At 47.0% G+C, this 14,324-nt stretch overlaps 1 protein-coding gene across 1 annotated transcript; it reads right to left on the bottom strand.

The window, feature by feature from the left end:
* Positions 1 to 12,642: 12,642 nt before the first annotated feature.
* On the bottom strand, positions 12,643 to 13,948 carry LOC104408926 (cystatin-like; the record flags this gene model as incomplete). The annotated part of the gene is made up of 2 exons (XM_010018671.1): positions 12,643 to 12,720; positions 13,835 to 13,948. Coding segments are annotated over 2 exons (192 nt in total), but the record flags the coding sequence as incomplete, so codon positions are not given.
* Between the last annotated feature and the right edge of the window lie 376 nt (positions 13,949 to 14,324).

The following is a 14,324-nucleotide window of genomic DNA, read 5'->3' as shown; positions in this document are numbered from 1 at the left end:
TACTGCAGCAGCTCTGGTGCTACAAACACACGTTAGATAGGGTGAAAATGGTAATGCTGTGTACATGAAAATAAGAACATGACAGAGCACATTGTGCAGTCAGCTGGGAGAGGTGGGTTTATGATTCAAAGATGCTGGAGAGCTGAGGTTATAAAGTAATAAAGGTTAATTTTTGTTTAAATCTATAGGTATGTATCTAATCCTAAATGCCTTTATAGACATGATCCATGGGTCCTTTCCAAAACAAGGGGAAAGAATTTATCTTCACAGAGGATGGCTGCATAGCAAAGGGGCTGATGCAGGACTGAATTTGGGGATGAAAGCCAGAGATAAGCCACATCCCCACAGGAGATGTGCATTACTCACAGTTTTTATCTGCACCCATCCTCCTCCTCCAGTCTTTGGGCTTCCCTGAGGAGGTCTCCAGGAGCAAAAGCTCAGTTTTGAGTGCTGTTGTACTGACCTATTTCTTCCTGAGGAACAGATGGAAATGGACATTTCTGGCTTGGCTTTTGCACTTTTCCTTATGGCATGCTCAGCAGAAGACACTATGTACCCCATTTACCAGTGCTGCAGGAGGAAGCTCAGGTCTGCATGGAGAGCTGAAAGAGCAGAACAACTTGTGCCTTCATTTAGCTGCAGAAGGCACACACACATCAAAGTCCTGCTAATGGGAGGCTGGATGATACAATTTCGGTGAGAATGCAATTCATTAGATTCAGGAAGAAAGAGAGACACATAATAAATCTGATGAAAATAACGTAGTTTTGAAGGTGCTGACATGAATCACAAATTGCATAAAATTTGTTCAATAGAAATGGGTAGCTCGGAGTAGTTGAGATGTTTCATTTCACCTTTTTTATGCATATGCTTCCATTCTTTTTGAAAGGAGACTTATTTCATTTTCATATTTTAAAGGAACAATAGAAACCATTAAATAATCTGAAAGTTACACGAACTATATAAGTGTGGTTTTCTGTTACAAAAAGAGTGAAGCAGGATTTTCTTTCCTTATGGCTGCTAATTTTATCTGTGAACATGGGCACTTTTCCAAACCCACGTCTCCCAGATAACAAGAATACCCTCAGTTGACTTCTGCAGGACTCCGTGAGCCAAACTGAGTCAAGTCAGCAGCATGCCTACAAGGGAAAAATGATTGTTATTAACAAGAGAAAATGAAGGGGTCCAAGGTATAATGAGACTTTGAATAGCAACAATGTTAAAGGAAAGGGGTCTACGGTCTCTTCTACATTGTGTGCTCTCATGGAACAGCTATCACAGCTGCAAAGTTGATGTAAGTTGTGTTTTCCACCAGCAAGGAAGGACCTCAAGCAGGTAAGTCATCTTGAAACACCACAGTAAGGAGAGAAAACCATCCTGTGAACCATCCAGCTGTTCATAGAATCACAGACTGAGTTTGGTTGGACGTAACCTTAAAGCTCATCCAGTTCTAAGCCCCTGTCACAGGCAGGGACACCTTCCACTACAGCAGGTTGCTCCAAGCCCCTGTGTCCAACCTGGCCTTGAACACTGCCAGGGATGGGGCAGCTGCAGCTTCTCTGGGCACCCTATGCTAGTGTGTCACCACTGGAACCACTTCTATCCCTGTTGTGCCAAGGAGGACACATAGAGGGGGAAAAGCCAACACCAGAGTGTGGTGAACCACACTGCCATCTTTCAACAACTTCTTCATCTGATAGTCTCCACTGTGATTCAGAAAAGCATTTCAACTACAGCTCTCCTCTGCACAAGCATCTTTAGGATTCCTGACAACTGCCAGCATGTCTCACTCATCCAGGGGAAGCAGGAAAACTTCTAAGCAAAGAGATCAAGTGATCCAATCCCTTAAACATCCAACTTCTTTGATTAAACACTTGAGGCTGAGGCTCAGAAGGTTTATTTATCCTGGGATGAAGCAGCCAATTAAACACCCAACACTTCTGGAGGCTGTCAGGGAGGTGTCAATCCCAGCCTGCCTTGGTTGCCATTGTGCAGTGACAACAAAAGGAATGAATAATGCACTCTTTGTAAGGCAAGGCAGAAAATTATAATCGTCTGGGGAGGGAAAAACATGCTGGTATCAGCCTCTTCTCTCTACCTTGTCTCTGGGGGCAGAGTGATGCTCACTTTGCCATCCCAGTGTCACCCCCACACTTGTGCATTGCTCTGCCTCAAAACATTTGCATGCGTGCGTTTTGTATACACCTTCTCTATGCCTGCCCTCCTCAGATACCTGTGTGGCCTGGCAGCTCTTGGCCAGTCTATCAGGGCATATCCAGCACTCCTTCATGATGCTGCCAAGTATACATGATCCAAAACACCTGCATGCACAAAGCCAGAGTGACCAAGCCTTGCTTTGCTGTCCTTATAGCCCCTTCAACAGCACCTCATTACTGAGGGACCTCCTCAGAACCACATGTGAACCATGTCAGGAGGAAGGTGAATCCTCACTAGCTCTTAGAATCATAGAACTGACAAGGTTGGAAAAGACCTTCAAAATTAACAAGTCCAACCTTTAACCTAACACTGACAAGTCCACCATTAAACTGTTTATGAACACTTCCAGGGATGGTGACTCCATCACTACCCTGGGCAGCCTGTTCCAATGTCTGACTGCCCTCTGGGGAAGAAACTGTTTGCAATATCCGATCTAAACCTTGAGCAGCCTGGGACTGTTTTCTCATCCTATCCCTTGTTCCCTGGGAGAAGAGACCAGCCACCTCCTACTGCTGTCTCACTAGTCAAACTACTTTACAGCAGGTTTTCAGAAGCACAGACCTCCTGTGGATAATGAATTGCACAGCCTCATGTACACTAGCATGAAAATACAAAAAGCAGAAAGACGTTGATGGTGTATAACACAATTAATCCCTCCAAGCAGTAAAGTGACCCATGTGTCATAAGGGTCACATTGAGAGAGTTAGAAAATGTTCCTCTGAAAATTGCTTTTATTACAATGAGGCTGTTTATTCTGCAGGTGCCAGAACACATTAAAAATTACTTACTGAGAAAACTGCCACAAAAAATAAGAGCTCAGCTCCCGTAACTACTGTAACTGAACATTACCTGGTCTACTGGAAGGTGTCCCTGCGCATGGCAGGGGGTTGGAACTGGACAAGCTGGAAGGTCCCTTCCAACCCGAACCATTGTATGCTTTTTATCTGCCAGTAGGTTTCAAATGTTTTCTTCTTAAACCAAAGAGTAGTTAAAACAATCATCGATCTGTCTGCTCTTGTTGAAGCTTTCTTTCCAAACCCGGTAACTGAGGGTTGAGATGCAGCTGATGACACGACAACCCTCAGTATAAACTTTCAGTAGCTGTTTAGAAGCTATTTTGCTTCCAGGGAAGTGATTTAGCCTTCTGCCTTCCCAGGCAGGTCTCAAGGAGAGGAGGACCTTAAGGCAGAGCTCTTGGAGGACTCCAAAAATGCAAATACTTCTCCCAGATGACCATGGGAGGGCTCAGAAGGGACCTCCTGGCTCCCCCAGATACCACCCTCATAGCACCAGTGTCATGCTCTGAAGAGCCTCATGTCCCTTAGGCAATGTCTTGCATTCACTCACATGCTGCCTTAGTAACCTCCAGACGGCTGTTAGCAGAAAATGAGGAATTTAGTCATGCCAGGGCCATCCCAGGACTCTAAGCCAAGCACTTCCAGTCAATATTTGTATCTTCACAACCCTTTCCAAATGATACAAGACACTTTGCAGTTTTCCCAGTCTCAAAGGTGAGTCTGTCACATTCACAGGGGAGAATTAAGTTCTTAACTGATGGCACAATATCCCAGGAGCAAGAAAGCAAGCAGCAAGCAAACAAAAAATTCTCATTCCTTCTGCACCAATGACCCCAATTATACCATATCACATCATTTGCATTGCCACCACACAGCCTTTTATATCTGCTTGAGTTGCCATTTTAAACCATTTAATCTCAGCCTACCTTTAAAAAAAGGCTTGTAGAAAATGAGATGCTTTCTGCTGATGCAGTTAAGGGAGCTAATTTCAGTTCCAAAGCAAGCAAGATTTATGCAAGTTAATAGCCTGAGTGGTCCAGAAGCCATCTAGAGTAAGGCTCCTGCTGCTCTGTTTTAATAATCCATGGGACAATCCCAGGTATTTATATAAATTGGATCCTCCAGATCTTATCTAATTTCCAGGCAATAATTTCCACAGGGGAAAACAACATTTACTGCTAATTTCAGAAGTGTGCATATGACTTTTCCTGGCTTTCCATGTGGTCCTGAAACATCTGGAGCAGCAAAAAGACAGTTTCCCACTTGGTGCAGGATTAAATGCCACTGGTGGTAAAAAACAAAGTTGGTTTCAGTGTCTGCAGAGTCAATGGTGTAGTCCTTCCACCACTGCAGGGGCTGCTGGTACAAAGCTGGTATTCAGCAGCTCCAATATTTACAAGCAATGCAAAGTTCTCCACAAGCATAATAAACTGCATTTCAATAACGCCAGAGGTCTGAAGAATCACTAAATTAATCTGTCATTAAGATATTTTAACTACTGCAGTTTATTGATCATGTCAGAGAAACATCCAGTTCCTACCTCTTCTCATGGCAATGTATCAAGAAACAGAATGGGAATACTTCCTTATGCAGAGCCTGGTTTTCCTGAGGAACTGATCGCAATGAGCTATCTCCAGTTTCAGCAGAACTCAGGATAGTTCATAGCCCTTCCCCACACACATTTATGTTGTTATCTATATAACATTCATAACAGCCATCAGTGCAATTTGTCAATCCCTGTGTTTGCTTCTCCAAGCACTTGTGAAGTCCAAGGGTAGTGGAGGGTCTGTGGGTGAGGATGCACATGTTTCAATATCCCAGTTCTCACACTTGCTTACATGGCCTCAGGATCTATGCTTCCAGAGGCACAAGCGGAGCTCTGCAGCTATTCCCATCCCAACTGGGCTATCCAGCAAAACACATTTTCTATCGTGAAATGAAATCACAAAGACAAAAAACCCAAATCCATGTGCAGTCACTCAACAACCCAGCACCAAAAATGAGTGGACAAGGCCCTCTGCCACTGAGCAGGGAAATGGACAAGGCTCCATTTCCCACCTGTGGGAAAAGTACTTGGCGGGGGGTGGTGGTGGGGGAGTGGAATTATAGAAAACTGAGGTCTCACAGAAGTTGTAGTATTAAGGAAACTTTTTGAGAGCGAAATACAGTTGCTACTTCCAGGAGGGTTGGCATGCACAGGATCTGCTCCTCTGCTCTAGGCAACTCAACCTGCCACCTTAGCACATGTTAAGAGGAGTAATGAGAGCAGAGTGGAGACACCATGGTGATAATCCCTGAAGGGATGGGAATGTGATGGTACCATGCAGCTGATAAACCACAGAGCAGCTGTCAAATGGAAAATAGATGTCCCTTGCTGAGCCAGCAATGGTGGCGAAATTGTTTTCCTCAGATGAACTTTGCTCCTTTTAATCTCATCATAATACCAACACATACCTCCAAGGTATGACCACTTCTCCCTGAGCATGTGCTATTTTCTTGACTTTAAGGAGAGAATTCTGCCCCAATGAGTAACAAAACTCTGTATGACCAGAGTCACACAAACTCCACCTGAATGTAAAGAAGTATAGAAGTCGATAAAGGAGGGGAGAAGTTGGGTAAGACTCCACTGTAACTGATGGGCTGAACCTGTCTTCTCCCCCACAGGGATACCTCTTGGGTCAGAACTCAATTCTGTGCACTCCATATGGTCAACTCACTAACCTCTGTTTGGAATATCCAGGATTTGAGGGCCTGACTGGGACAGCATCAGTCCCTCTAGTGCCTTTCTGCCTGGGTGATCAAAGCAAAATGCAGCACCCATCAGGCTCTACCAGACGTTCCTCCAGGAGGCACCTACAAGGAGGTGGCCATGTACCTGAAGGAATAAGGGACAGGGTTGTGGCAAACGCCTGGCTCTGCCTTGTTTTTGCTAAGGGTAAGAAACCAGCCTGCCCTGCGTCCCCAGCCCGGTCCTGCATCCCCTGTGAGATGGTGACCCCCTGTGGAAAGCTTTTAGGTTACACATGTGAGGCTGCAAGAGCTGAAAGCATTCTCTCTGCACTGGGGACAGGAAGGCCTTCACTTAGCCCCAGGTACCTGGGAACATTTTTGCCTGCTGGAAATTCCTCCCTTACATTCACTTGCCCTGCTCCTCCTTGCTAACCATGCCATGTCACCTTTCTGAAGATCAGTAGAGACACAAGAGCAGGGAAAGACCACAGCACCAACATAGAACCACAGACTGGCTTGGGTTGGAAGGGACCTTAAAGCTCATCCAGTTGCAACCACCTGCCATCAGGCAGGGACCCCTTCCACTAGAGCAGGTTGCTCAAAGCCCCCTCCAACCTGGGAAGAGCCACCAAACAAGTTCCATCTCAGGCTCTCTGCACCCAGCATTTGACAAGCCCAGCACCCTGATGGCAAGCCCATCTGAGCAATCATCAATGAGGAAAGTCATGTATCACCCAACCCAGGGGTCCGCAGCCAACAGCAGCCCTCCATCCTGGTCCCACTCTCCAAAACCAGAGACTGGGGTTGTTTGCAAACAGCCCAGGCTGAGCCACAAAAATGTTTCCTCCAGCCTTCATGCAGGAGTGGTACCTGTTAATCTTCTCCAGCCCTGGGAGACAAGCGAGACGGTCAGATATCACCTATCTCCTAGGAGGGCTTGTGAGACAGCATCTTCCACAAGACAACACAGATACCCCAGGAAAATGCAGATGTTGATAATCAGGCCCAGGAAAGAGCAGCCCAAATGTCAGCAGAGGGATGTTCTGGTCACATGTGCACCTTACAGGCTGGTTTTAGACCCCATCACACAGCACCTTCCCCAAGGGTAGACTTTCTCTCAACATTCCCTGTAAAATAAAAAATACAAACCTTGCTTGCCTGTATCAGTATTTCAGACCAAGGTCCAGTCTGTGCCTCTCTGCTGGTTGCAGCAGGGTTTCTGTGACTTCAGGGAGATTTGGGAGCCCATCTCATTGCAACACCCTTTGCTGTCTGCACTGGAAGGCCCCCATAAAGAGCAAGGTGGCCTGCCACAGTTCTTGTGCTGGCTGCATGTGTTTTGGGGGTGTCAGGGTGAAGGATCAGATGCCAGCACTGTGACCACTCACCGGGTCTGCTGGCAGGAGTCCTCCCCGGGACTGGTCCTTGCTCTCCAGCTCTTGGAGAAAGCTGGAACCGGGAGGGCAGAGGATGCTCACCAGACACTGCAGCCTTTTTCATGCCAGGTTCTGCCATAAGCATCACCCCCAGAATGGCCAAGGACGCTGGGGACTGCATCCCTGATCCACAGTTTTGCCCAGGAGCCCAGTGCTCCCCATCTTGTCCTGACTGGAAGCCCTCCAGATAGCCAAAATATAGGGAGGCAACATCCCCATCATCATTCCTCCCCTCCTAACCCCAGACACATTGAAGCACTGCGTGCTTTTTCCCCCCCTCTCTGAGGACAATCAGGCACATTTCAGTGCCCTCAGTATCAAATGTGGCACAGATTTGAAGTGCGACCAAAACAAGTTAGTTTAAACATGAAATATCTACCTCTGCCCTCCTGTGCTGCAGTCTGGGTTTCTCTACAGCAGCTGCTTCCCCCAGTGAGTGCAGGCTTTGGGTTTGACTCCAATTAGAGGTGATAATCAAGGGGTCAAAAAGATTTTTCTGAGAGCTCTTGATTTGTGCTGGATTGCTGCAAGCACGTCTGCGCTCCTTTCCCTCTAGTACCCAAATTCCGCTACTTCTTGCTTTCCCAGTACAAGCATTTGCAAGAAGCATTTGCAGTATTTGGGAGGGAGTAAAGTGGCACAGAGCAAAAAAACTCTCTTGCCAGTTCTCTAGACTGAGATCTCAGACCCAGGTTTGTTCAAACAAGACAAAAGACCAAGTGTCAGATTGAACAGCAAAAGCACTTCCAACTGTGTGCCCTGGCTAACACAGAAAGCAGTGGAAATATCTACTATCCAGGGAGGAAAAACATAATAAAACATCTGCAGTCATCTTAACCAGTCCCATGAGCTCTAGCAAGGGACGGTCAGCGTAATTAACCAACCTGCTAAGCCAAAAGCCAAGCTCAGAGGTCCAAAGCTAATTTCATTTTATCAGCTACTGCTCTTCCTAAGGGGAGCCTGCTCCTGAAGAGCTCCCACAACACCCCTTCTGGGATCAGCCCTGTGACCCCCCCCAAGTGCCTCTGCATAACTAGAGCTTGGTACATGCAGCTTCACCCAAAGAAACTGCAACATGGTATGTGAAAAACATCCTTCCAAATGGTTCTGGTGCCCCCTCTCCTCCAGAGATGTATTCAGAACTAGTATGGCTGCATTCATAAACACAGACAAACTTTTATCCAGCCTCTTCCTCATCAGCACAGTTGGCTTCATCCAGCTTGATTGGCCGTCAACAACCTAACACCAGGCTCACTAACCACAGAAGTTCCCCGACACTCCCATGCGGTAAGATCACTGTGCTTTCAGCACTCAGAGGTAGGAACTTCTCTGGGCAGCTGCTGGCAGTGTTCGAGGCCAGGTTGGACACAGGGGCTTGGAACAACCTGCTCTAGTGGAAGGTGTCCCTGCCCATGGCAGGGGGTTGGAAATGGATGAGCTTTAAGGTGCCTTCCAACCCAAACCAGTCTGGGATTTATCAGCTGGTGGAGAATAGGGGAAAGTGCCTCCCAGCAAGGCCCAGTACAAGAAAAGAATTGTGAGTCACTGGCGCTTTTTCCCCAGCTGGAAGCAGAGGAAGATTTCCCCATCATCAGTGCTATGCACACACATACCCACACCCACTGTGGCAAGGTCAAAACCAGCACCCAGCACACCCTCCACCACTCATGCACCGGCTTACCATGGAGATGAACAGTTGAGCTTCTCCTTTTCTTCCCTGTTACAAAATCCTACAGTAGGAGCCTACCAGCTCAGAGGTTGAGTAATGCCATGCCAGTTAGTGGCAACACCCCAGAGAGGCTTTAGCAAGTGTCACATCAAGGCCCAGGTCCTGACCCAGGGTCCATCACCACACCGAGCCATGCCCCATGTCAGAGGGAGAGAACAGGGAGGTGCTCGTGAGGGTTTTCCACTGTGGAGCCTGCAGGTTGGCCGCTCTTCTCACTCAAGCCAACACCAAGAGTCCTCTTCATGCCTCCTTGCTCAACCTGGGACCATGGTAGCTGGAGAAGAGAACCAGGCACTTGCCTCCCAACCTTCTCACCAGCAGGACACCACCAAAGCTGGGCTACAAGACTCATCAGGGGGGCCCATCAGCAGCAGGGATCCAACTTAGGACACTTACCTGCTCAATCCTGCAGAAATGATCTCCAGATCATCATTGTGTCCTGCAAGCAAAGAGCTCTGAAGTCTTAACTCTCTAGTGTCATCATCAAGACATAGAGCACCAATTCAAAATGCAAGTGGGTTTGATCAGTAGATTTGATCTCCTGAAGGATTCACACTACAGTGATTCACTGATTCTAAGGCGCTGCATATTAACAATGAATACAAACAACCCAGCATCTTCAGACCCTCACTAAGAGGTCTCCATGCCTTAGGCTAAGCAATATCGTACATCCTGAGCACACGTACATTGGCAACATGACTGGGTGATCCAGCCCTAGGGCTGCAGGGTGACCTGCATCCTCACATGGTCACTTCCTTTCATAATTGCAGGAAACTGCAATTTAGGCTGTGTGCAGAGGGAAGTGTCCATACATGGAAGGATTGCTGATACAGCTTCAAGGATCTCAGAAAGACCTTGCCATACCACATCCCAGAGAGCAGCAACAAGGAGGGTATGAGCCAGGAGCTGAGGGGCCCAGGACTGTCCATGTGCAGCCCAACAGGGCACAGTCCCACACAGTCTCAGAATGGCCAGGGTGGGACCTGGACCCAGGCCCCACAGACAGAGTCCATTAACAGCCCCAGAGACACCAAGCAAATGAACCAAAAGTAGAGTCCCCCCAGGGAGCCCAGCCTGGAGCAGGAGAATGGGCTGAGGACAAAGCTACAAGGCAGGTCCAAAGTCCATGCAGCAGCCACGGCTGGAGGTAAGGACTTACCTAATGCAGCTCAAACAGGGTCAGGGGGCACAGGTTTAAGCTTTAATGTCTTGGGCCATGGGCAGAGAAGGTATGTGGTTGAGGGTGCCAGATAGGGTAAAAAAGCCAAAGGCAACCTGTGCCGCATTCCCCAACATATTCTGGGTTCTGCAGCTCTCATTGTAAAGCTGCTTTTTATCACACACACACTTTATGTGAAGCCAGATAGGTTGAAAGGTACCAGCCTGGTCAGGTGGAATTTGTATTTTTGCTAATGAGGATACATCCTTGTTGCCTTCAACTGAGCATGCCATAGATGGGCACAGCAGTAATTCCCACATGCTGCAAAAACTTGCTGACTTCCCCAGCTCTCTGTTCCAGCTGCCTTTGCAGAGCTAGGAGCTACAAGTCCATGCGAGTACAGCAGAGCTCTGACCCCACCTCAGTTTAAGGAAGCACAACCCTGGAACTGATCCATTAGGTGCAAGCAAAGCATAACAAGAGACAGCATGAAATAAGCACTTCCTTGGTCGCTTGTTCACATCTGTCACCAACATCTGAAGAAAACAGGCAGCTAAAAATGAGGGGTCAGGGTTCAGCTGAACAAGCTACCACTAGCCAGCCAAGCAGAAGGACTTGCCAAGCAAAACGCTCTTGGCAGGGGAACTTCCACTACTGCCCTTAGGCTGTTGCAACTGCATAGCACAGCCCACCATGGAAGATGCTTAAATTAGGTCAGGCTTTTTTGGCATTTGGTCCAAGTAGAGAACATGTAGGGACAATCACCAAGGCTGACACTCAGCCTCAGCTTGCGAGGATGGGGTAATCTGTGCCATTCCTTCATGCCCTTTAGTCATCAGCATTTCAACATGAGAAAACAGTATCTTTGAATTTCAGGAGCTCATCACACTTCTCTGGCACAGATGCTCTTTTTCCCCACACCCTGTTCAGAGCTGCTGGCTAACAGAGCTGAATTGATAGAAAATCCTGGTTACATCCATCTGCATCCTGATTTCTTGCCTAGTCTCCTTTCTAAGAACTAGTGCAATTTCCCATACAGGCCTCAAGCCAAGATGCTAAAAGGGAAATGCAGGCAAACCCACCAGAAGCATGATGGAGCCTATTCACCACTGTCCAGTGTTGTATAAATAGACTGAAAAATGGGAAATAAGCTTGCAGGAATGGAGTTGTTAGAAAAATGACAAGTGAGGGCACCTGAGCAGCTTGACACCAGGATTTTCTGGATCAGCAGGGTCACTGACCCAGCAATACAGCACACACCTGTACAGTCACTGACCTGGCTTGCAGGAGAAACAGGACATCTCTATGCACAGCGCTCGGAGGGAATGGGGCAATGATGGTGGGGGGGGAAACAGGGGGACTAATTCTTGTATCTGAGCACATCCTGGATGGAGATCTTGGTATCAGGCAACCAGCTCATCCCCCTGACAACATGAATCAAGATCTGGCCTTGTGCTCACTGCAAGATCACCAAACCTGGAAAATGATGGGAAGTAGTATATCCCTTGGGAGAAAGCACAACCCACAGAAGATGCACTCCAAGGGAGCTGTATTCCCCACTAGAAATACAAAGCCTTCATCAGACCCAAGCTCCCCCACCCCCAGACCCAAAGGTGTTTGTGTTAGCTCTCACCAAGGTATCATTTTTTAGGTGAAGAGTACCAGCACCCTTACACTCTCACCTCAAGCTGCTTTCTCCAGCCATCAGATGACTCCTGCAGCTCTCCTCTGCATCCCTTCCACCTTCCTTTCAAAACAGGACCACCAGGCCTGGACACAGGACTCCTGGGCTTAAGGGTTAACACAGGGCATGACAGAACATTGGAATCAATTTATCCCTGGGTAAGATTTGACAGAGGTGTATGTTTACTTCAAAACACAGAAAAGACACAAGATAGAGAAATGCACTATAAGGACTCTGCAAAATAAGAAGCATCCCCGGTGGTACCTCAGCACCTGAAAAACCACAGCCCCAGTACAAGCTCTGGCTCACCTGCCCAAGATCAGGAGCTTCACACTGCACTGTCTTCAAAAGCACAGTGTTTCTCAAGTGAAAACAGCTAAGGACTTCCTACTCTAAAACCAGAGGCCAGGTTTAGGGAACAAAGAGGGATGGTTTCTATCTCTTGTATCCAGGACCCCACATTCCTTCTCTCCCCATTCTTTGGGCACAATAGACTAGGTCACAAATAAAAGCAAACCCTCCCTCCAACCCAGCAGAAGCTCAAACAAAACCACACATCACAGCAATTATGAATTATTTTTTTATGTTTACAGTAGTCACTCTAACAGGGATACCAAGGGTGGTTTTAATCAGAATTCTGATGTTGGAGTTATTCATTGGGAAAGCCATAGAAAGACCAAAACAGCTGCCCTAGAATGTAATTACAAAGAATAAAGAGTTGAGATCATACTGTGCTTTAAAGGAAAGTTACCTAGTTTAACTTGCATAGCACAAGCATACATAAGTAGTTAACAGGCATTGACAAAGCCCATCCCAATTTGTGTTATTGCCTTTTTTTTTCTTTTAACTCTGAGCAACTGGTTGCTGGTCTCTGCTGGAACAAGGTAGGTTTACTGGCAGCTACTGTCCAGTAGTTTAATTTGGTTTAGCCAAGGAACAGTGTACACTACGAAGTTGCAAGTGGTGCGCTAAGGAGAGAAAGAAAAAAAGAAAGCAATTATAAGATGAGAGCAATGGTTGGTAACACTGTTTTATGCTGTTACACTGATTTACCACCCCACATGATCCAGAATGTATGCCACTTCCATTGCTCTCCAGATTTGCATTCTCCTGACAAGCATTCTGGAATACCACTCCTGTTAGTACCTACTCAGGACGAATCATTTCTCTCAAATAAACACTAACAGAAAAACTGAAAGGTCAGCACTTCTGAAGCTCAGGTTACCTCCTCTACCCATTCACCCAGCTTTCAGCATGGGTAATACTCCAACATAAGCTCTCAGTCACAGGTAATCACAACCTACACAGCTGATATGTATGTGCAAGTATCAAATCATTGCAGCTGTCACTGGTTCACACAAGCTTCTAGCTAGGCACTTAATGGATCACTTGTGTGCAGTTACACTTCTTACATGTGCAAGCAGAAAGGGCATTTACATGGAGAGGCTAAGCCTGTTGCTGTGATTAAAAGAAGTACTGAAGTGCTGTGGAGAAACTAGACTGGGCCCAGATCAAGACAGCACATATTTGGTGCTCTCACCTGAAAAGCTAAAATACTCCTTAAAGAACATTGCTATTAGACAAGATTCCCATGTAACAGCCTGCTGGGCACAAAGAACAAGGGTAATCTTCCTCTTGTGATCAGTACTTAGCCCAAAGCAGCGTTAGCCTCCCCAGGAAGAACTGTCAAGTCATACATGTTTACACCACCATAGGATAAGGAGTTAAGAATAGCATGGGGACTCAGAACACTGGCCTGAGAGCCAGGAGACCTGTAGATTTGGCAGAGCTTCTACCACATATCCTTGTGACCCAGACTATGAACACTTTTTAAGAGTACTGAGGCATACACATGCAGTCCAGTCTAAGATCCCCAGTTACAAACCAGGCTAAAAGGCCCTGCCTCCTCTGTCACTGGCATCTAGCAAGACAAGTTCTGCAAGGGCAGAATCTTGTTAAGTGTAAAGGCACGAAGGTGTCTGATCTTCACTGGAGCAGACTAGGGACACTGCCTATGCCCCTCTGTAGTAACCCAGATGGAGGGACAGGGTTGGAAACCCAGGGGCCAGCTCTGGAGCTTACCTTAGCCATCTGTGGTGCATCATGGAGAGCACAGCTCTGGAGATCAGTGGCTGGCTTAGGGCAAGTTGTCCGGCCAATCTCCACCTCCATTATGTACTTGATTCCAGACACAATCTGCAACAAGACAAGCAGACACAAGCAGCTTTATTTGCAGCACAGACACAAGGGCTCTCTGAGGAGAGGAGCCTAGCAGAAAGGCAGACAGTTTTCTGGTTACATGATGGCAACCAGACTCCAAAAGCATGGAGGGGATTGTGCATGGCAACCTCCACAGAGAGGGCACTTGGCACTCTTGCAAAAACAGGAAACAAAATCCAAGTAAACAACTCTCACAGTGCAGCTTCCTTAGTCAGTAAACAGAGACCTGTATTAACCCATCCACAGCACGAGTTACCAATAACACACAGCACTCAAAAGCATTGAGTTCGACAAGACACAAACTATAAAAGAGGCTTTTACTCACTTTCTGTGGAAGAAAAGCCCCAGCTTG

The sequence above is a fragment of the Nestor notabilis genome, unplaced genomic scaffold (assembly GCF_000696875.1).
Source record: "Nestor notabilis isolate BGI_N333 unplaced genomic scaffold, ASM69687v1 scaffold1600, whole genome shotgun sequence".
Classification (NCBI taxonomy): Eukaryota; Metazoa; Chordata; class Aves; order Psittaciformes; family Psittacidae; genus Nestor; species Nestor notabilis.
Note: the sequence above shows the minus strand (reverse complement) of the source record. Positions and strands in the feature narration are given on the sequence as shown.